Source organism: Macaca thibetana, chromosome 2, assembly GCF_024542745.1.
Source record: "Macaca thibetana thibetana isolate TM-01 chromosome 2, ASM2454274v1, whole genome shotgun sequence".
Classification (NCBI taxonomy): Eukaryota; Metazoa; Chordata; class Mammalia; order Primates; family Cercopithecidae; genus Macaca; species Macaca thibetana.
Window position 1 is genome coordinate 93414892 of NC_065579.1, and position 21983 is coordinate 93436874.

General features: G+C 41.0%; 1 protein-coding gene and 2 pseudogenes across 2 annotated transcripts; all 3 read left to right on the forward strand.

Annotated features, from left to right (window-relative positions):
• The first annotated feature begins 2386 nt into the window (after nucleotides 1–2386).
• Nucleotides 2387–4173, forward strand: CCR8 (C-C motif chemokine receptor 8). Its single transcript, XM_050782139.1, has one exon. The coding sequence runs from the start codon at nucleotides 2406–2408 to the stop codon at nucleotides 3471–3473; it is 1068 nt and encodes a 355-aa protein (XP_050638096.1). The 5' UTR covers nucleotides 2387–2405; the 3' UTR covers nucleotides 3474–4173.
• A 947-nt stretch (nucleotides 4174–5120) lies between these two features.
• Nucleotides 5121–6313, forward strand: LOC126949360 (heterogeneous nuclear ribonucleoprotein A1-like; annotated as a pseudogene). The gene has a single exon (XR_007723684.1). The product of XR_007723684.1 is annotated as a heterogeneous nuclear ribonucleoprotein A1-like (transcript).
• Nucleotides 6314–15997: 9684 nt separating this feature from the next.
• Nucleotides 15998–17417, forward strand: LOC126947592 (putative elongation factor 1-alpha-like 3; annotated as a pseudogene).
• Nucleotides 17418–21983: the final 4566 nt, after the last annotated feature.

Sequence of the window (21983 nt, forward strand, 5' to 3'; positions counted from 1 at the left end):
TTATATCTTTAGAGGAAAGGCAAAGGGAAGACCATAATTTCAGAGGTCTAGCACAAGAGGTAAATTTTTTTTTTTAATCTTTGCATTTCCTCAGAGCCCACAAACATGCATGTGTATTAGTGGCTGCCCATGCTCTGGCTGAGGGGAGCAAGCCATGCCATTTTCTCTGCAGGCCTTTAGGAGAGAGTGAAAACTCCTAGAAGAGTGGGAAGGTAGATAAGAAAAGATCCTTTATAATACTGGGCATCTGGGAAGATCTGTCCTTGTGCTGGGTACAGGGCTTCTATCAGGTAACTGAAGGACACCTGGGTGCTGTTCTTAAGGAAGGAAGCCAGCAAGCAAACTTTCATATAACTAAAGATGTTGCTGGTGGGTGCCTGTAGTCCCAGCTACTCAAGAGCCTGGGGCAGAAGGACTGATTGCGCCCAGGAGTTAGGGGCTGCAGTACGCTGTGATCACACCTGTGTATAACCACTGCACTCCAGCTTGGGCAACATAGTGAGACCCTGTCTCTATAAAAAATAAATAAATTGCTGCTTGCTTGTGCTTTCAAATCATAGAAAGGTAGCAGGGTGGATAGGGATGTCTGAATGTAACGCAAACAAATTCCTTGGAAAAATATGTCTGGATTGAAATTGTATTGAATGTATATATCAATTTGAGAAGAATTGTCAAGTTTTATAATTTTTATGTAACTGAATTGCATTTTTATTAGGTTTATTCCTAGAAATGCTAGTAATTTTCATTGCTAGTATAATTGGGATCATTTTTCTATTGCATTTATAAAATTATTTTTTTTTGGTGCTTAGGAAAGCAATTAAAAGAATAAACTGATGAATATCATGCAGATATATCTCTAAAACAGTAAGGAAAATACAAAATGAGAAACAATATATCATTTATGTAAGTTAAAAGTAAACACACAAAAATATATATTGTTTATGGATGTATATAAATATGTAAAAGTACAGGGGGAATTTGTTTCCAATGACACATACCAAATTGGTTTTAGTTGTTTATGTTATGGGGATAAGTTGTGTAGTTAAAGGGAACATTAGCTTCATCTCTATTGCATCAAAAATAAAAAAAAGAAGAGGGATGGAAGGAAGAGAGGGTATGAGGGAGGGAGAAAATAAGGGAGAAAAAAAGGAGGAAGGAAGGAAAAAAAAAGAATCCAAAGTATTGTGAGAATATGTTAACAGCTGCTAATTCTAGGTGATGGAACTACAGGTATTTACATTTTCATTGTAAGTTTTGGCTTTTCTCATCTCGGCTGACTCCCCTGTACTAGCTTGGGTTTAGATAACAAAATACAATAGACTGAGTGGCTTAAACAACAGAAAGTGTTGTTTAACATACTTCTAAAGGCTGGAAGTCCAAGATCAAACTGCCAATGCGGTTGATTTCTGGTGAGGCTTCTCTACCTGGCTTGCTGATTTCAGCCTTCTTGCTGTGTCCTCACATGGTCTTTACTCCATGCACAAGAGGAGCGAAATTTCTTGTGTCTCTTTCTCTTCTATTAAGGACACTAGTTCTATCAGATTAGGGCCCTGCCTTTTTTGGTTTCGTTTCTGTTTTCTTTCTTTTTTTTTTGAGACAGAGTCTCACTTTGTCACCCAGGCTGGAGTACAGTGGCGTGATCTTGACCCATTGCAATCCCCATTTCCTGGGTTCAAGCAATTTTCATGCCTCAGCCTCCAAGCTAGCTTGGATTACAGGCGTGTGGCACCATACCCGGCTAATTTTTGTAATTTTAGTAGAGACAGGGTTCTGCAGTGTTGGCCAGGCTTGTCTCAAACTCTTGGCCTCAAGCAATCTGCCTACCTCGGCCTTCCATAGTGCTGGGATAAAGGTGTGAGGCACTGTGAGAGCCAGGGCCCTGCCTTTATAACCTCATTTAACCTTTTTTTGTTTTTGTTTTTGTTTGAGACAGAGTCTTACTCTGTCACCCAGGCTGGAGTACAGTGGTGCGATCTCGGCTCACGGCAACCTCCGCCTCTTGGGTTCAAGTGATTCTCCTGCCTCAGCCTCCTGAGTAGCTAGGATTACAGGCATGCACCCGCTGCGCCTGGCTAATTTTTGTATTTTTTAGTAGAGACATGGTTTCGCCATGTTTGTCAGGCTGGTCTTGAACCCCTGGCCTCAGGTGATCCGCCCACCTCGGTCTCCCAAAGTACAAGGATTACAGGCATGAGCCACAGCTCCCAGCCTATCATTTAACCTTAATTACCTCTTTAAATACCCTATCTCTAAATAGTCACACCCACACCAGGGGTTGAGCACTTCAACGTGTGAATTTGTGCAGGACACAATTCAGTCCATAACATCCCCCTAATTTTTAAAAAATAAAAATGTTTTTAAGGAGTGTCTTTTATGTGTCTCTGTGACCAGGTCCCGCTGCCTTGATGGATTATACACTTGACCCCAGCATGACAACAATGACCGACTACTACTACCCTGATAGCCTCTCAAGCCCCTGTGATGGAGAACTTATCCAGAGAAACGACAAGTTGCTCCTTGCTGTCTTTTATTGCCTCCTGTTTGTATTCAGTCTTCTGGGAAACAGCCTGGTCATCCTGGTCCTTGTGGTCTGCAAGAAGCTGAGGAACATCACAGACATATACCTCTTGAACCTGGCCCTGTCTGACCTGCTTTTTGTCTTCTCCTTCCCCTTTCAGACCTACTATCAGCTGGATCAGTGGGTGTTTGGGACTGTAATGTGCAAAGTGGTGTCTGGCTTTTATTACATTGGCTTCTACAGCAGCATGTTTTTCATCACCCTCATGAGTGTGGACAGGTACCTGGCTGTTGTCCATGCCGTGTATGCCATAAAAGTGAGGACAATCAGGATGGGCACAACCCTGAGCCTGGTAGTATGGCTAACCGCCATTATGGCTACCATCCCATTGCTAGTGTTTTACCAAGTGGCCTCTGAAGATGGTGTTCTACAGTGTTATTCATTTTACAATCAACAGACTTTGAAGTGGAAGATCTTCACCAACTTTGAAATGAACATTTTAGGCTTGTTGATCCCATTCACCATCTTTATGTTCTGCTACATTAAAATCCTGCACCAGCTGAAGAGGTGTCAAAACCACAACAAGACCAAGGCCATCAGGTTGGTGCTCATTGTGGTCATTGCATCTTTACTTTTCTGGGTCCCATTCAACGTGGTTCTTTTCCTCACTTCCTTGCACAGTATGCACATCTTGGATGGATGTAGCATAAGTCAACAACTGAATTATGCCACCCATGTCACAGAAATCATTTCCTTTACTCACTGCTGTGTGAACCCTGTTATCTATGCTTTTGTAGGGGAGAAGTTCAAGAAACACCTCTCAGAAATATTTCAGAAAAGTTGCAGCCATATCTTCATCTACCTAGGAAGACAAATGCCTAGGGAGAGCTGTGAAAAGTCATCATCCTGCCAGCAGCACTCCTTCCGTTCCTCCAGCATAGACTACATTTTGTGAGGATCAATGAAGACTAAATATAAACACATTTTCTTGAATGGCATGCTAGTAGCAGTGAGCAGAGGTGTGGGTGTGAAAGGTTTCCAAAAAAAGTTCAGCATGAAGAATGCCATATATGTTGTTGCCAACACTTGGAACACAATGACTAAAGACATAGTTGTGCATGCCTGGCACAACCTCAAGCCTGTGATTGTGTTTATTGATGATGCTGAACAAGTGGTAACTTTAAAGGATTCTGTGTGCCAAGTGAAAAGAAAAGATGTCTGACCTCCTTACATATGCAAAAATATACCTCCAGAGCCTGTCGGTAGGCTGGAAGAAGTGGATATTGAAGTTTCCAGTTGTCTATTCATTGACTGATGGTGAAACAGCTGAAGTGATTCTGAATCAAGGTGATTGTGATTATAGTGACAATGAAGATGATGCTGTTAATACTGCATAAAAAGTGCCTGTCGATGACATGGTGAAAATATTTGACAGGCTTATGGAAGGACTAGAGCAGCATGCATTCATAACAGAACAAGAAATTATGTCAGCTTATAAAATCAAACAGAGACTTCTAGACAAAAACCATTGTTGATGATGCCTCTAGAGGAGACGTTTAAAAGCCATCAAACAGAATGCCTTCCCTGGAGGACCCACTTCCTCATTCCTAAACTGTGTCTGATGTTTCTTCTCATGTAAGAAATAAAAAATAAAAATAAAATAAAATATATTGGTATGTAACTACAGGAAAAAAATAAAAAATATATAGTGGATGGTAACCTTTCAATAAAAACTCAGTATCATAAGTAGAGACTGAAAGCTTACCGTTGTTGCTATTGTTTAACAGCTGATACAGGTATTCTGCTGATGCTACTGCTGCTTAGTTACCACGAACACGTTGTTTTTTCACTATTAATGGTGTGTCATATTTTTTACTTTTAAGTACTTATGTGTGAGTAAGTGTAAGAAAATGATTGCTTATCAGTAGTATCAACGATTTACTCAATATCTGAATCACCTTGATTCAGAACCATTTCAGCTGTTTCACCATCAGTCAATGAATATCAGTCTCATTATTGATGTCAAAACCTTCAATATCCATTTCTTTCAGCCTACTGCAGACTCTGGAAGTATATTTTTTTGCATATGTAAGGAGGTCAGACTTTTTTTTTTCACTTGACATACAGAATCCTTCAAAGTTACCACTAGTTCAACATCATCAGTAGACACAATCACAGGGCAGAGGTTGTGCCAGGCATGCACAACTACGTCTTTAGATTTTGTGTTCCAAGTGTTGGCAACAACATATATGGCATACTTCAGATAAGTTCAGAGTCAGGAAAGATGATGGTGCCAAACCGCCACAAATATTCTATTTGTGGGTGGCTGAGACAGTGACATCTTTGCTTTCTGATGATTCAACATACACAAACTTTGTTGCATGCACAAAAATTATTAAAAATTTTGGCTGGGCATGGTGGCTCACCCCTGTAATCCCAGCACTTTGGGAGACCAAGGCGGGTAGATCACTTGAGGTCAGGAGTTCAAGACCAACCTGGCCAATATGGTGAAATTCCATCTCTATTAAAAATACAAAAATTAGCCTTTCTGCCTGTAAATGCCACCGAAGAAGCACCGTTAGTCTATCTTCTCACTGCCATCATGTCTAAGTCAGAGTCTCCTAAAGAACCTGAACAGCTGAGGAAGATCTTCATTGGAGGGTTGAGCTTTGAAACAACCAATGAGAGCCTGAGGAGCCATTTTGAGCAACGAGGAACGCTCACGGACTGTGTGGTAATGAGAGATCCAAACACCAAGTGCTCCAGGGGCTTTGGGTTTGTCACATATGCCACTGTGGAGGAGGTGGATGCAGCCATGAATGCAAGGCCACGCAAGGTAGATGGAAGAACTGTGAAACCAAAGAGAGCTGTCTCAAGAGAAGATTCTCAAAGATCAGGTGCACACTTAACTGTGAAAAAGAAATTTGTTGGTGGCATTAAAGAAGACACAGAAGAACATCACCTAAGAGATTATTTTGAACAGTATGGGAAAATTGAAGTGATTGAAATCATGGCTGACCGAGGCAGTGGCAAGAAAAGGGACTTTGCCTTTATAACCTTTGACAACCATGACTCCGTGGATAAGACTGTCATTCAGAAATACCACACTGTGAATGGCCATAACTATGAAGCTAGGAAAGCTTTGTCAAAGCAAGAGATGGCTAGTGCTTCATCCAGCCAAAGAGGTCGAAGTGGTTCTGGAAACTTTGGTGGTGGTTGTGGAGGTGATTTTGGTGGGAATGGCAACTTTGGTGGTGGAGGAAACTTCAGTGGTTATGGTGGGGCAGCCATGGTGGTGGTGGATATGGTGGCAGTGGGGATGGCCATAATGGATTTGGTAATGATGGAAGCAATTTTGGAGGTGGTGGAAGCTACAATGATTTTGTCAATTATGACAATCAGTCTTCACATTTTGGACCCATGAAGGGAGGAAACTTTGGAGGCGGAAGCTCTGGCCCCTATGGTGGTGGAGGCCAATACTTGGCCAAACTACGAAACCAAGGTGGCTATGACAGTTCCAGTAGCAGCAGTAGCTATGGCAGTGGCAGAAGATTTTAATTAGGAAACAAAGCTTAGCAGGAGAGGAGAGCCAGAGAAGTGATAGGGAAGCTACAGGTTACAACAGATTTGTGAACTCAACCAAGCACAGTGGTGGCAGGGCCTAGCTGCTACAAAGAAGATATGTTTTAGACAAATGCTCATGTTTATGAGCAAAAAATCTCGAGGACTGTATTTGTGACTAATTGTATAATGGTTATTTTAGTTTCTGTTCTGTGGAAAGTGTAAAGCATTCCAACAAAGGGTCTTAATGTAGAATTTTTTTCTTTTTTTTTTTTTTGCGCACCCATGCTGTTGATTGCTAAATGTAATAGTCTGATCATGACGCTGGATAAACGTCTTTTATTTTTCTAATGTGCTGTGTAAAGTTAGTCTACTCTGAAACCATCTTGGTAAATTTCCCCCAGCAGTGTGAAGTTAGAATTCTTTCAGGGTGATGCCAGGTTCTATTTGGAATTTATATACAACCTGCTTGGGTGGAGAAGCCATTGTCTTCAGAAACCCTAGTAACTGACAGTTACTAAACCATAATAACTGACAGTTATTATGACCTGAAGCTCACCATTGAAAGGGACTACCGAAGCAAAATCATGGAATTATTGGTTATAAAAATGATTGTTGGCACATCCTATGCAATATATCTAAATTGAATAATGGTACCAGGTAAAATTATAGATGGGAATGAAGCTTGTGTATCATCCATTATCATGTGTAATCAATAAATGATTTAATTATTTTGAAAAATAAAAATACAAATACAAAAATTAGCAAGGTGTGGTGGCTTGTGCCTATAGTCCTGGCTACTTGGGAGGCTGAGGCAGGAGAATCACTTGAACCTGGGAGGCAGAGGTTGCAGTGAGCAGAGATCGTGCCCCTGCTCTTCAGCCTGGGCAACAGAATGAGACTCCGTCTCAATAAATAAATAAATAAAATGAAATTCATAAAACTACTGTGATGATTAATACTGAGTATCAACTTGATTGGATTGAAGGATACAAAGTATTGATCCTGGGTGTGTCTGTGAGGGTGTTGCCAAAAGATATTAACATTTGAGTCCGTGGGCTGGGAAAGGCAGACCCACCCTTAACCTGGATGGGAACCATCTAACCAGCTGCCAGCATGGCCAGAATATAAGCAGGCAGAAAAATGTGAAAAGAGAGACTGGCCTAACCTTCCAGCTGACATCTTTCTTCCGTGCTGGATGCTACCCGCCCTTGAACATCAGACTCAAGTTCTTCAGTTTTGGAACTCGGACTGGCTCTCCTTGCTCCTCAGCCTGCAGATGGCCTACTGTGGGACCTTGGGATCATGTGAGTTAATACTTAATAAACTCATATGTGTGTGTGTGTGTATATATATATATATATATATTCCATTAGTTCTGTTCCTCTAGAGAACCCTGACTAATACAACTACCTTCAGGCTATGTGTATAAGGTATATATAAAACATAAATGAATTCTGTGTTTAGACCTGGGTCCCATCCCCAAAATATCTCATTATGTATACACAAATATTCCAAAATCTAAAAAAAAAAAAAAACCAAAATCTGAAACACTTCTGATCCCAAGCATTTAGGATAAGGGATATTCAACATGTATGTTAAAATATTTAGTTTGTGTCCTTTGTAGGGACATGGATGCAGCTGGAATCCATCATTCTTAGCAAACTATCACAAGAACAGAAAACCAAACACCGCATGTTCTCACTCATAGGTGGGAACTGAACAATGAGATCAATTGGACTCAGGAAGGGGAACATCACACACCGGGGCCTATCATGGGGAGGGGGGAGGGGGGAGGGATTGCATTGGGAGTTATACCTGAAGTAAATGACGAGTTGATGGGTGCAGCACAGCAACATGGCACAAGTATACATATGTAACAAACCTGCACGTTATGCACATGTACCCTACAACTTAAAGTATAATAATAATAAATAAATTAAAAAAATAAAATAAAATAAAATATTTAACTATGATTGGAAGTTTGTCTATTTTTCATTTTAATTATTTTAATTTTTGCAGTATATATCTTGAAGCTATGCTATTAGGTGAATGCATAAATAGTTTTGTTATGACTTTTTATTGAATTGACTCTTTTAGCATTATGAAATGCCTCTTTCTCTCCGGCAATACTTCTTGTCTTAATATCTACTATGCTTAGCATTAATATAGCCACACTGGTTTTTCTTTTGACTAGGGCATATGTTGTATAAGGACTTTATTTAAGTTAATAAATGGAATCCAACCTCTCTAGAACCCATATAGGACAGGCCCCATATTGTAATCATGTCTACTCCCACTGCCGTTAAAGTTGCAGGCGTCACACTTTCAATTCACTATAGCTGGCTGAAACCAGCGGCAGCAGTAACTCCTAACGACGACCAGTGGATTAACAAAAAATACCCAGATCGCTCCACCCGCATAGTCCTATGGCAAAATCCAACCGCTGGTAAGAAGGACAACTGCCCTACACTGACCACACCGGAAGCTGGTCAGTCTACACATGGCTAAAGCTTGAGGATCCCGCAAGCTCTGCTCTAGTCACATCCCAGAAGCTGACTAGTCTATGACAGTCAAAGCTAAGAGGACCATCTCTGGAAAAGTAAATATAAATACAATTTATAAGCCTAGTTATAATTCTGTCAATACTGATTGTTCTGTTGTCATGTTATTACTGCAAATGCTGCAAATGTCTATGCCCAGAGGAAGGTTTGCCATGCCCATGTGTAGTGTAAGCATTTTTCTATTACATACACTAATGTTCTTACCATTTCTGCCTATAGTAAAAAAGGAGAAATCTTTAGAAAGATGCCCACATTGTGTACACACTACCTGGGTAAGAAATACCATAGTTAAAACTCGACTGTACCATACCTACTATAAATGTACAGAAACCAAGTTAGGAACCTGCACATACAACCAGGCAACCTATTCAGTCTGTGACCCAGGAAATAATCAGCTATATGTATGTTATAACCCTAAACTCTTACCCTATGAATTCTGGTTTGAGGTACTCATTAAATCAGAGGAAAAAAAAAAAAGGAGAGGTTATAGCTTGAACCAAAGAAGCCCCTCCCTCCTATAAAAGACCTATTTACTTGTATTTGGATGCCTGCCATGCCGCATATGTTCATAATCTTAAAAAAACCAGAAGCAGTCTGCAATGGTTTAACACAAGAGAGGCTTAGCAGCAACAGTCCTAAACATCTGTACAGAAAACCACAAATCAGATGCCCACACTGTAACATTCAGTGGTCTATGCTAACACAGCTCCAACATTTATATTCACGAAGGACTGCTCTACTAAGGAGTATGTCAACCAAACCAAATTGTAAGACAAGGACATGCAATCCTTTAAATTTTACTATCTTAAAGCTAGAGCTACCTTTTTGGTCTACAGGACAGACAGCACTATTACGAGTTGATAGACAAGAAGCAGGCCTTGAAGTTCCACTACCGATTGTCAAAAAGACTAGGAGGACTCAAATGTATCCAACCCTGCAATTGCAGGTCCACAAGTCATTCTACAAGCATTTTGATCAGCCAGTGCCTGAGCTTCCCCCATTAACCAAAAACTTATTTGCTCAACTAGCTGAAAACACAGCTGGCAGCTGAAGAATTTCCTCATGCTATGTATGTAAAAAAACTAATATGGGGAACCAGTGGCCATGGGAGGCAAAGGAATTAAAGCCATGAGATAACTTCACTTTGCCTAACCCTGCCAGTAAACCAACAGCCTCAGCCAGTGTTTGATTGTTAAAAACTTCCATAATTAAAAAGTACCGTATCGCCCAACGGGGAAAGGCTTTCACAGAAGCAATAAGAGAAACAACCTGCCCAGGGCAACAGTATTATGATAAGACCAAAAACAAAACTCTATAGAGAAATGCCCAGAATGACTCCTACTTACCAGATCCAAACCCTTTCTCTCAATTCTCTACTCTAAACCACTCTTGATATCAGCTAGAGGCTCCAAATGCTTGGAAAGCACCCTCTGGCCTATATTGAATCTGTACAATATGGGCATATCAGCAACTGCTAGCTAAATGGACAGTGGCAAGTGTGTTAGGAACAATCAAGCCATCCTTTCTAATTCCTCCAAAGCAAGGGGAACTCTTAAGATATTCAGTTTATGATAAAAATTTTTAAAAACTAGAAGCATAATCACAAAAATAGATACAGATGTTAAAAAGATGTGGACATAGAAGACTGAAAAGATAATGAATGGCCTCCTGAAAGAATCATTAAATATTATAGGCCAGCTACCTAGGTACAAGATGGGTCATGGAGATACCGCACCCCGATCTATATGCTCAACCACATCATAAAGTTGCAGGTAGTCCTTGAAATTATAACCAATGAAAGATCAAGGGCATTAGATTTATTGGCAATACAAGCAACACAAATAAGAAATGCTATATATCAAAATAGATTAGCTTTAGATTAACTCTTAGCTTCAAAAAGAAGAGTATGCGGAAAATTTAATTTAACCAACTGTTGCCTAGAAATCGATGATATAATGGCCAAGCTATCATGGAAATACAGCTAGAATGCGTGAGTTGGCCCATGTTCCAGTTCAGACTTAGTCCAGGTGCTCCCCAGATTCCTTGTTAGGAAAATGGTTCTCAACTTTTAAAAGATTCAAAACCCTCATTGGTAGGTTGTTGCTTATTCTTGGCATCTGCCTCATCCTTCCTTGCCTTTTACCTCTGTTTATCAAGAGTATTCAATCAACTATAAACACAATAGTAACCCGACACACTACGGCATAGTCAATGACATTAACCAAATATCAGCCACTGCCAGCAAAAGAAAAAGCTCAGCTCCACAAAGAGGTGGCAAAAAGTGATGCTTTCTATTAACACTTTTGTTATAAAAAGCACCAAAGAGGGGAATGGAGCAGGAATTAAAAGAAATTAAAGAAATTGTAAGCAGAAACTCAGTTGTATGTAGGAAAACCCAATTCCCCCTGAGAAAAAGAAAAAACTGGAGTCCTTTAAAAATTAACTGCCTGTTTTTCTGTGGCTAGTGAGCCTTATCTCTCCTCCTTCACCAGGCATTATGAAGACCCTGTTTCTCTAGCTGTGCAGCTGCAAGGTCACTAGACAGATAAACTCAAGTCGTAAAACACGTTTTTCCTTGAAAAGAAAGAAATGATATAATGCATGGCTCAATTAATTGAATAATTGTCTCTGTTTCTCACTTCTGTAATATGCTTCCCCCTGCACAGATCTCTCCCCACCCCATTAAATGCTTAAAAGGTAACTTAACTCTTTGTTCACAGCTCAGTCCTTTGGATGTTAATCCAACTGGGCTGGTGCACCCAAATAATAAATACCCTCCTGAACTCCATCAGTCTCTCTGATTCCTTATCAATCCCACTACAGTAGGACCTCCATCTGATATCAACAAAATTAGAGTAAGGTGTCAGAAATGTGGGGAGAAAAGGGAGCTGACAGAATTTAGAACACCTAAAAATCTTAATTCAGTCCTGGATCCTCTCCTACATTCCCTCAAGATCACATCAGATGCTGGTGTGTGGGAGTTGTTGTCTCACTGGCTCCAGAATATGCAGACCTCTTGTCTTCACTAGTTCCTTCTCCCCCTCCACAGAGGGCATTCTCATTGTAGACCGGAAAAATCATTCCTACTGTCCATTTCTTTAAGATTCTTCCCGCGTAAGTTTGGAGTTGTATAAAACAAAACTCAGAAATATTTTTAGGGTCTTTCTATTTTTCTGCTCTGCAATATTCTCATGATACAGCATAAAAAGATAAAGAGTGAATTTCACTGTGTGTAAATTATAACTTAATTTTAAAATGCAGCCCTTCTTACAGATCACTTGAGGTCAGGAGTTCAAGGCCAGTCTGGCCAACACGGTGAAACCCTGTCTTCACCAAAAAATAACAAAAATTAGGCAGGTGTAGTGGCACATGCCTGTAGTCCCAGCTACTGGAGAGGCTGAGGCAGGACAATCACTTGAACCCAGGAGTCAGAGGTTGCAGTGAGCCAAGATCGCACCATTGCACTCCAGCCTGGGTGACGGAGTGAGACCCTGTCTCAAAAAAAAAAAAACAAAAATAAATAGAAACAAACAAAAAAAATAAAATGCGATCCTCCTCTAGAAACAAAAATAAACATAAAAGCTCTTCAACACAGAATATAAAACCATACAGGGCCAGCTCTGTACACCATTCCTCTTCACATTATCCCACTCCTCTCATTACCTGCATTACTTGTGACATTCCAGCCACTCTGGCTTTTCTTTAACCCTGAGAGATCTCCATTCTTTATTCAAATAGTTCTTCCTTTCCATTTCTTTCTCTCTCTGTCTCTCTCTCTCTCTCTCTTTTCCCTTGAACTTTAGTTATCTGGGTGTTAGCACTTTTACTCTCTCAACCTAAATAATAAACAGAGAGGCTCTCTAAAGGAAGATATTTATTCAGAAATAGAGCATTGCAATAGAAATACATGTGTCATAGTAAACTATGTGCATATGCATATTCAGGGAAGTAAAGAAAGACAAAGGTTTTTAAAGGAAACATGAGGAGGATTATATAACTGTTTTGAGATAATTATCCTTGGCTACAATAATCAATAACAAGGTGATGCTAGTTTGAGGTTAAACAGGCAGTTGCTGTGCAGATATACTCAAAGACATATTTTTTGTGTGTAAAGATGTGATGGCCTTGGTGCAAGCTTGTGGTTTCTGCAGAATCTTTTGTGATAGTTTGTGATAGTTCTTTTTATCAGGGATTTATGAATGAGAACCCTCCCTTCATATTTGGCATTATTTTTCAGGTTTTTTTTTTTTTTTTTTTTCTAACACAAGTGACTGCATTTTGATTCTGACAACTTTTACATTTCCCTCTTTTGATCAAGGTCTTTCTTTAAAACCATCATTGATCAATCATCCTGTAGTTAGGTTTTGATTGCCCCTTGATCCTGGAATGGATGTATCTTGGTTTGGACTGGTCTAGTGCAGTAAGCAAAGATTGCATCACTGCTCTCCAGCCTGGGTGACAGAATGAGACTCTGTCTCAAAAAAGTAAAATAAATAAATAAATAAAAATAGCAAACTGAATTCAACAATACACTAAAAAGATCATTCACCGGGATCAAGTGGTGTTTATTCCAGGGATGCAAGAATGTTTCAATGTATGTAAATAAATAAATGTGATACACCAAATTTACAGAACCAAGAACAAAAACCATATGATCATTTCAATAGATGCTGAAAAAGCATTTGCTAGAATTCAACATCCCTTTATGATAAAAACCCTCAGCAAACTGGGTATAGGAGGAACATACCTGAAACTAAAGAAGACCATATGACAAGCCCACAGCCAACATTGAACTGAACATGAGAAAATTGAAAGCCTTTCCTTTAAAATCTGGAACAGGACAAGGATGGCCACTTTCACCACTTTTATTCAACATAATACTTGAAGTCCTGGCCAGAGCTTTCAGGAAAGAGAGAGAAATAAAAGGCATCCAAATTGGAAAGGAAGATGTCAAATTAGCCTTGTACTCAGAGGGCATGATCTTATATTTAGAAAAACATAAAGACTCCAAAATTTTTTAGAACTAATACATGAATTCAGTAAAGTTGCAAAATACAAAATCATAAAATGCAGTATGAGGTGGGGTGCTGAAGTTCCTACAATTACTGTATTGCAGCCTATCTCTCCCTTTAGATCTATTAATATTTGCTTTATATATATAGGTACTCCAGTTTTGGGTGCATACATATTTATAATTGTTACATTCTCTTGCTGAATTTACCTCATTATCATTATAGCATTTATATATGGCAACAGCAATCTGAAAAAAAAATCAAGAAAGCAATCCCATTTATAATAGCTATAAAGAATAAAGCATACTATGGCCGGGCGCGGTGGCTTAAGCCGTAATCCCAGCACTTTAGGAGGCCGAGGCGGGCGGATCACGAGGTCAGGAGATTGAGACCATCCTGGCTAACACGGTGAAACCCCGTCTCTACTAAAAATACAAAAAAATTAGCTGGGCGTGGCGGCGGGCGCCTGTAGTCCCAGCTACTGGGGAGGCTGAGGCAGGAGAATGGCGTGAACCCGGGAGGCGGAGCTTGCAGTGAGCAGAGATCATGCCACTGCACTCCAGCCTGGGTGACAGAGCAAGACTCCGTCTCAAAAAAAAAAAAAAAAAAAAAAAAAAAGAGTAAAGCATACTTATAAATCAATTTAACCAAAAAAATGAAAGAAAATTTTTTGCTCAGGATTGCTTTGGTGATTTGGCATCTTTTGTGGTTCCATACAAATTTTAGCACTGTTTTTTCTATTTCTGTGAAGAATATCACTGGTAATTTGATAGGGATAGCATTGAATGTGTGAATTTTCTTCTATATAAACAATTATAAAATGCTGATGAAAGAAATTGAAGAAGACACAAAAAATGAAAGGATATTCCATGTTCATGAATTGGAGGAAAAATTCATATTGTTAAAATGACAATTCTACCCCAAATGATTTACAGATTCAATGCTACCCATATCAAAATACCAGTGATTTTCTTCACAGAAAGAGAAAAAACAATGCTAAAATTTATATGGAACCACAAAAGATGTCAAATAGCCAAAGCAATCCTGAACAAAAAGAACAAAGCTGGAAGCATCACACTATCTGACTTTAAAATACACAACAACACTGTATCAGCAAGATGCTGGCTAAAAACAGATGCATAGGCCAATGGAAAAGAATGGAGAATCCAGATATAAAACCACACACTTACAGCCAACTCATTTTTGACAAAGGCACCAAAAACATACAATGGGAAAAGGACAGTCTCTTCAATAAATGGTGCTGGGAAAACTGAATGTGCAGAAGAATGAAACTGGACCCTTATCTCTTACCATATACTGAAATCAACTCCAGATGGTTTGAAAACTTAAATGTAAGACCTGAAATTATAAACCCACTAGAGGGAAATATAAGAGAAACACTTGAGGACAGTTGTGTAGGCAGAGATTTTATAGTTAAGACCTCAAAAGCACCGCCAACAAAAACAAAAACAGATAAATGGAACTATATTAAACTAAAAAGTTTCTGCGCAGCAAAGGAAACCATCAACAAACTGAAGGGACAACCCACAGAATGGGAGAAAATATATGTGAACTATCCCTCAGACAAGGAATTAATAACCAAAATATATAACAAGCTCAAACAACTTAATAGGAAAAAAGCAAATAATTACATTTTAAAATGGGCAATAATCCTAGCACTTTGGGATTCTGAAGCAGAGGGATCATTTGTGCCCAGGATTTCAAGGTTATGGTGAACTATGATCATGCCACTGCCCTCAAGCCTGGGCAACAGAGTGAGACCCCATCTCTCAAAAAAAGGGGAGGAAGGCAAAAGATCTGAATAGACATTTCTCAAAAGAAGACATACAAATGGCCAAGAGGTATAGTTTTAAAATGCTGAGCATCACTAATCATGAGAGATTTGCAAATCAAAACTGCAATGAGGCTGGGCCCAGTGGCTCATGTCTGTAATCCCAGCAGTTTAGGAGGCCGAGGCAGGCGGACCACTTGAGGTTATGAGTTTAAGACCAGCCTGGCCAACATGGGGAAAGCCGGTCTTTACTAAAAATACAGAAAATACCCGGGCATGGTGGCATTCACCTGTAATCCCAGCTACTAGGGAGGCTGAGGCAGGAGAATCACTTGAATTCAGGAGGCAGAAGTTGCAGTGAGTTGAGATCACACCACTGTACTCCAGCCTCAGCAGCAGAGCAAGACTTCGGCTCAAAAAAAAAAAAAAAAAAAAAAAAAAAAAAAAAAAGACAAAAAAAAACCGTACAGTGAGATACCATCTCACCACAGTTAAAATGGCTTTTATCAAAAAGAAAGGAGCTTTTTCACACCGGATCTGCCACCAGAACACAGGTGTCATGAAAACTACCCCTAAAAGCAAAAATGGAAAAGGAAAAGACTCATATCAACATTGTTGTCATTGGACACGTAGATTTGGGCAAGTCCACCACTACTGGTCATCTGATCTACAAATGTGGTGGCATCGACAAAAGAACCATTGAAAAATTTGAGAAGGAGGCTGCTGAGATGGAAAAGGGCTCCGTCAAGTATGCTCGGTTCTTGGATAAGCTGAAAGCTGAGCGTGAACGTGGTATCACTATTGATATCTCCTTGTGGAAATTTGATACAAGCAAGTAATATGTGACTATCATTGATGCCCCAGGACACAGAGACTTCATCAAAAACATGATTACAGAGATGTCTCAGGCTGATTGTGCTGTCCTGATTGTTACTGCTGATGTTGGTGAATTTGAAACTGGTATCTCCAAGAACTGGCAGACCCAAGAGCATGCCCTTCTGTCTTACACACTGGGTGTGAAACAATTAATTGTTGGTGTTAACAAAATGGATTCCACCGAGCCACCCTACAGCCAGAAGAGATATGAGAAATCATTAAGGAAGTCAGCACTTACATTAAGAAAATTGGCTACACCCCGACACAGTAGCATTTGTGCCAATTTCTAATTGGAATAGTGACAACATGCTGGAGCCAAGTGATAACATGCCTTAGTTCAAGAGATGGAAAGTCACCCAGAAGGATGGCAATGCCAGTGGAACCACGCTGCTTGAGGTTCTGGACTGCATCCTACCACCAACTCATCCAACTGACAAGCCCTCGTGCCTGCCCCTCCAGGATGTCCACAAAATTGGTGGTATTGGTACTGTTCCTGTTGGCCGAGTGGAGACTGGTGTTCTCAAACCTGGTATGGTGGTCACCTTTGCTCCAGTCAACGTTACAACAGAAATAAAATCTGTCAAAATGCACCATGAAGCTTTGAGTGAAGCTCTTCCTGGGCACAACGTGGGCTTCAATGCCAAGAATGTGTCTGTCAAGGATGTTCATCATGGCAACGTTGCTGGTGACAGCAAAAACGACCCACCAATGGAAGCAGCTGGCTTCACTGCTGAGGTGATTATCCTGAACCATCCAGGCCAAGTCAGCGCTGGCTATACCCCTGTGCTGGATTGCCACATGGCCCACATTGCATGCAAGATTGCTGAGCTGAAGGAAAAGATTGATCGCTGTTCTGGTAAAAAGCCAGAAGATGGCCCTAAATTCTTGAAGTCTGATGATGCTGCCATCATTGATATGGCTCCTGGCAAGCCCATGTGTGTCAAGAGCTTCTCAGACTAAACACCTCTGGGTCGCTTTGCTGTTCGTGATATGAGACAGACAGTTGCCGTGGGTGTCATCAAAGCAGTGGACAAGAAGGCTGCTGGAACTGGCAAGGTCACCAAGTTGCCCAGAAAGCTCAGAAGGCTAAGTGAATATGATCCCTAATACCTGCCACCCGGTCTTAATCAGTGGTGGAAGAATTGTCTCAGAACTGTTTGTTTCAATTGGCCATTTAAGTTTAGCACTAAGAGACTGGTTAATGACAATAGTGCATCATAAAACCTTCAGACAGAAAGGAGAATGTTGTGTGGACCACTTTGATTTTCTTTTTTGTGTGTGGCAGTTTTAAATTATTATTTTTTAAAATCTGTACTTTTTAATGGAAACAACTTGACCAAAAATCCGTCACAGAATTTTGAGACCCATTAAAAGGTTTAATGAGGAAAAAAAAAAAAAAAGGAAGGAAGTAACAGATATTGGCATGGATGTGGAGAAAGAGGAACCCTCATACACTGTTGATGGGAAGATAAATTAGTAGAGCATTATGGAAAACTTTGTGGAGTTTCCTCAAAAAAACTAAAAAATAGACCAGGCATGGTGGCTCATGCCTGTAATCCCAGAACTTTGGGAGGCCGAGGCAGGTGGATCATCTGAGGTCAGGAGTTCGAGACCAGCCTGGCCAGCATGGTGAAACCCTGTCTCTACAAAAACTACAAAAAATTGGCTGGGCATTGTGGCAGGTGCCTGTAATCCCAGCTACTTGGGAGGCTGAGGCATGAGAATCACATGAACCCAGCATGTGGATATTGCAGTGAGTCGAGATGGCACCATTGCACTCCATCCTGGGTGACAGAGCAACACTCCATCTCAAAAAAGAAAAAGTAAAACAAAAACAAAAACATAGAACTACCAATATGATCCAGCAATTTCACTATTGGGTATATAGCCAAAAGAAAGGAAATCAACACATCAAAGAGGTATCTGCATTCCCATGTTTATTGCAGCACCTTTCACAACAGTCAAAATATGGAATTGATCTAAGTGCTCCTTAGTGGAAAACAGGTATATATATATATATATATACACACACACACACACACACACAATGAATCATTATTCAGCTATTAAAAAAAATGAAATCCTGTCATTTGCATCAACATGTTAAGTAAAATAAGCCAAGCACAGAAAGACATATATCACATATTCTCACTCACATGTGGGAGCTATAAAAGTGGATTTTATGCAGATAGAAAGTTGGCTGGTGGTTACCAGAGGCTGGGAAAGGTATGGTTACAGGGGGAATGAAGACAGGTTAATTAATGGATACAAATATACAGTTAGATAGAAGTAAGATGGTAGTCAATAGATCAGTAGGGCGACTATAGTTAACATTAATCAATTGAACATTTCAAAATAGCTGGAAAACAATAATTTGAATATTCATAGTAAAAAGAAAAGATAAATATTTAAGATGATAGATATCTAAGGATTCCTACAGGTAGCTGGAAAGAGACCACAGACATTGAGGGAAGCTCACTCAGGATCTGCTCCTCACCCTGTCTCTCTGGCAAAGTAGTAAGTGAGGTGCTGAGCAGAATGAGCTACTTTGTGGTTTCCACTGTGAGCAGCCCTGTCCCTTACTCAGTGGCTTGTCCTGCAGTGGTGATGGCCAAACAGAAGCAGCTGTGGCCCACAGCACTCACAGAGAGTAAGGAAAGCTGCAAGTGGATACAGCACCTTCAACTGAAATATCCAGGTTCTGACAATGGGACTGACTAGACAATCAACTTGAACAGCTGAGTCGACTGAACTGTAGATATGGAAGCTGTCCCTGCCCCCTGCCCTGCCTCCACCAAGCTCCCTCCCAGGGAGAGATCAGGTCTTTATAAGCCTGGCTGGAGTAACTGAAGGCTCCCCACAGGAAGGCCCCACCCAGTGAGGAGGACTTGATCGCGGTCTGCTTAAAGAGGAGAATTCTTAAGGAGAATGAAGAAAAGCAGGTTGGGGAAATGGCCCACCCGGGAGTAGCACAAAAGGCAAAGAAACCCCCACCCCCAGCCAAAGGAAGTGGTGAATGATCATGCAACCCTGCCCAGGAAACCATGCTTCTCCCACAGATCTTTGCAACCCACAGATCAGGAGATCCCCTCATGAGCCCATATCTCTAGGGCCTTGGGTCCTATACAGAGAGCTGTGTGGAGTCTTGGCAGAGTAGCCACTCAGGCACTCACAGAGACCCAAGACTTTTACATACTCTAGCCCCCAAATCCCTGGTGAGGCAGCAGATCTGTTCATACATTCCCCTAGGAAGGGGGCTGAATCCAGGGAGCCAAGAAGTATCATTCTGCAGGCCTCTCTTCCACAGCACCTCACAAGTTAAGACACACTGACTTGAAATTCCAGCCAGCCAGGGGCAACAGGCTTAGCCTGCCTGAGAAAGGAAGGAGTTTCCCCGGGAAGGGTGGGCACTATTTCTGTAGTGCGGTCAACTCAGTATTCCAGCCTGCCACCTCTGGAGAGTGCAGGTGGTCAGGGCAAGGAGGGGACCCCCTAATGCAGCACATTTGCCTAGCCAGATTGTGCCCAGACTGCCTCTTTAAGCAGACACCAATCAAGTCCTCCTCACTGGGTGGGGCCTTCCTATGGGGAGTCTGCAGTTACTCCAGCCAGGCTTATAAAGACCTGATCTCTCCCTGGAAGGGAGCTTGACTGGGGCAAGGTAAGGGGCAGGGATGGCTTCCATATCTGCAGTTCAGTCGACTCAGTTGTTCAAGCCTGCCAGCTCTGGAGAGTCTAGGCATCTGGACAAAGAGTACTCCTGCCAACACAGCAAACCTGCTCCACCAAAAAGCAGCCAGACTGCTTCTGTAAGTGTGTCCTGAATTATATTCCCCCTACTGAGTGAGACCTCCCAAAAGGGGTCTCCAAACACCTCCTACAAGAGTGTTCAGGCCAGGGAAAGGTCAGTACCGCTCTGGGATAGAGCTTTCAGAGGAAACAGCAGGCTGGCATCTTTGCTGTTTCACAGACTTCACTGATGATACTTCCAGGTACAGGAAAAGCTGAGGCAACTAGGGTCTGGAGTGGACCCCCAGAAAACCACAGCAGCCCTACGGTTGCTAAGTCAGTGCCCTGTTAAGAGAAAAACAAACAAATGGAAAACTACAACATCAACCAAAAATACCCCACAAAAAGCCCACTCGAAGGTGAGCAACCTCAAAGGTTGCAGGTAGATAAGCCCACAAAGATGACACTGAATCAATAAAACAATTCTGAAAACTCAAAAAGGTGGAGTGCCTCTTCTCCAAATGACCGCAATAACTCTACAGCAAGGGGACAGAACTGGGCAGAGTCTGAGATGGCTGAATTGACAGAAGTAGGCTTCAGAAGATGGGTAATAACAAATTTTACTGAGCTAAAGGAGCACGTTGTAACCAAACGCAAAGAAGCTAAGAATCACAATAAAAAATACAGGAGCTACTAACTAGAATAGCCAGTTTAGAGAGGAAGATAACTGACCTGATGGAGCTGAAAAACACAACATGAGAACTTCACAATGCAATCACAAGTATCAATAGCAGGATAGACCAAGCAGAGAAAAGAATCTCAGAGGTTGAACACTATCTTTCTGAAATAAGACAGACCAACAAGAATGAAGAAAAAATAATAACAAAGGATTAACAAACGATTTGAGAAATACGGGATTATGTAAAAAGACTGAATCTAGGACTGATTGTGGTACCTGAAAGAGACAGGGAGAACAGAACCAAGTTGGAAAACATACTTCAGGACATCATCCAGAAAAACTTCCCCAACCTAGCAAGACAGGCCAACATTCAAATACAGGAAACTCAGAGAACCCAGTAAGATACTCCATGAGAAGATCAACTCTAAGATATATAATCATCAAATTCTTCAAGGTCAAAATAAAGGAAAAAATGTTAAGGGCAGTCAGAGAAAAAGGCCATGTCACCTAAAAATGGAAGCCCATCAGAGTAACAGTGGGCCTCTCAGTGGAAACCCTATAAGCCAGAAGAGATTGGAGGCCAATATTTAACATTCTTTTTTTTTTTTTGAGACGGAGTCTCGCTTTGTCACCCAGGCTGGAGTGCAGTGGCGCAATCTCGGCTCACTGCAAGCTCTGCCTCCCGGGTTCACGCCATTCTCCTGCCTCAGCCTCTGAGTAGCTGGGACTACAGGCAAGCACCACCATGCCCGGCTAATTTTTTGTATTTTTAGTAGAGACGGGGTTTCACTGTGTTAGCCACGATCGTCTCGATCTCTTGACCTTGTGATCCGCCCGCCTCGGCCTCCCAAAGTGCTGGGATTAGAGGCATGAGCCACCACGCCCGGCCTAATATTTAACATTCTTAAAGAAAAGAATTACCAACCCAGAATTTAATATCTGGCCATACTAAGCTTCATAAGAGAAGGAAAAATGAGATCCTTTTCAGACAAGCAAATGCTAAGGGAATTTGTCACCACTGGGCCTGCCTTGCAAGAGCTCCTCCTGAAGGAAGCACTAAACATGAAAAGGAAAAACTGTTACCAGCCACTACAAAAACACACTAAAGGACACAGACTAGTGATACTGTGAAGCAACTACATAACTGAAATACGCAAAATAACTGAAATCATAACAGTCTCTCAGACCACAGTGAAATCAAATTAGAACTCAAGATGAAGAAATTCACTCGAAACCACACAACTACATTGAA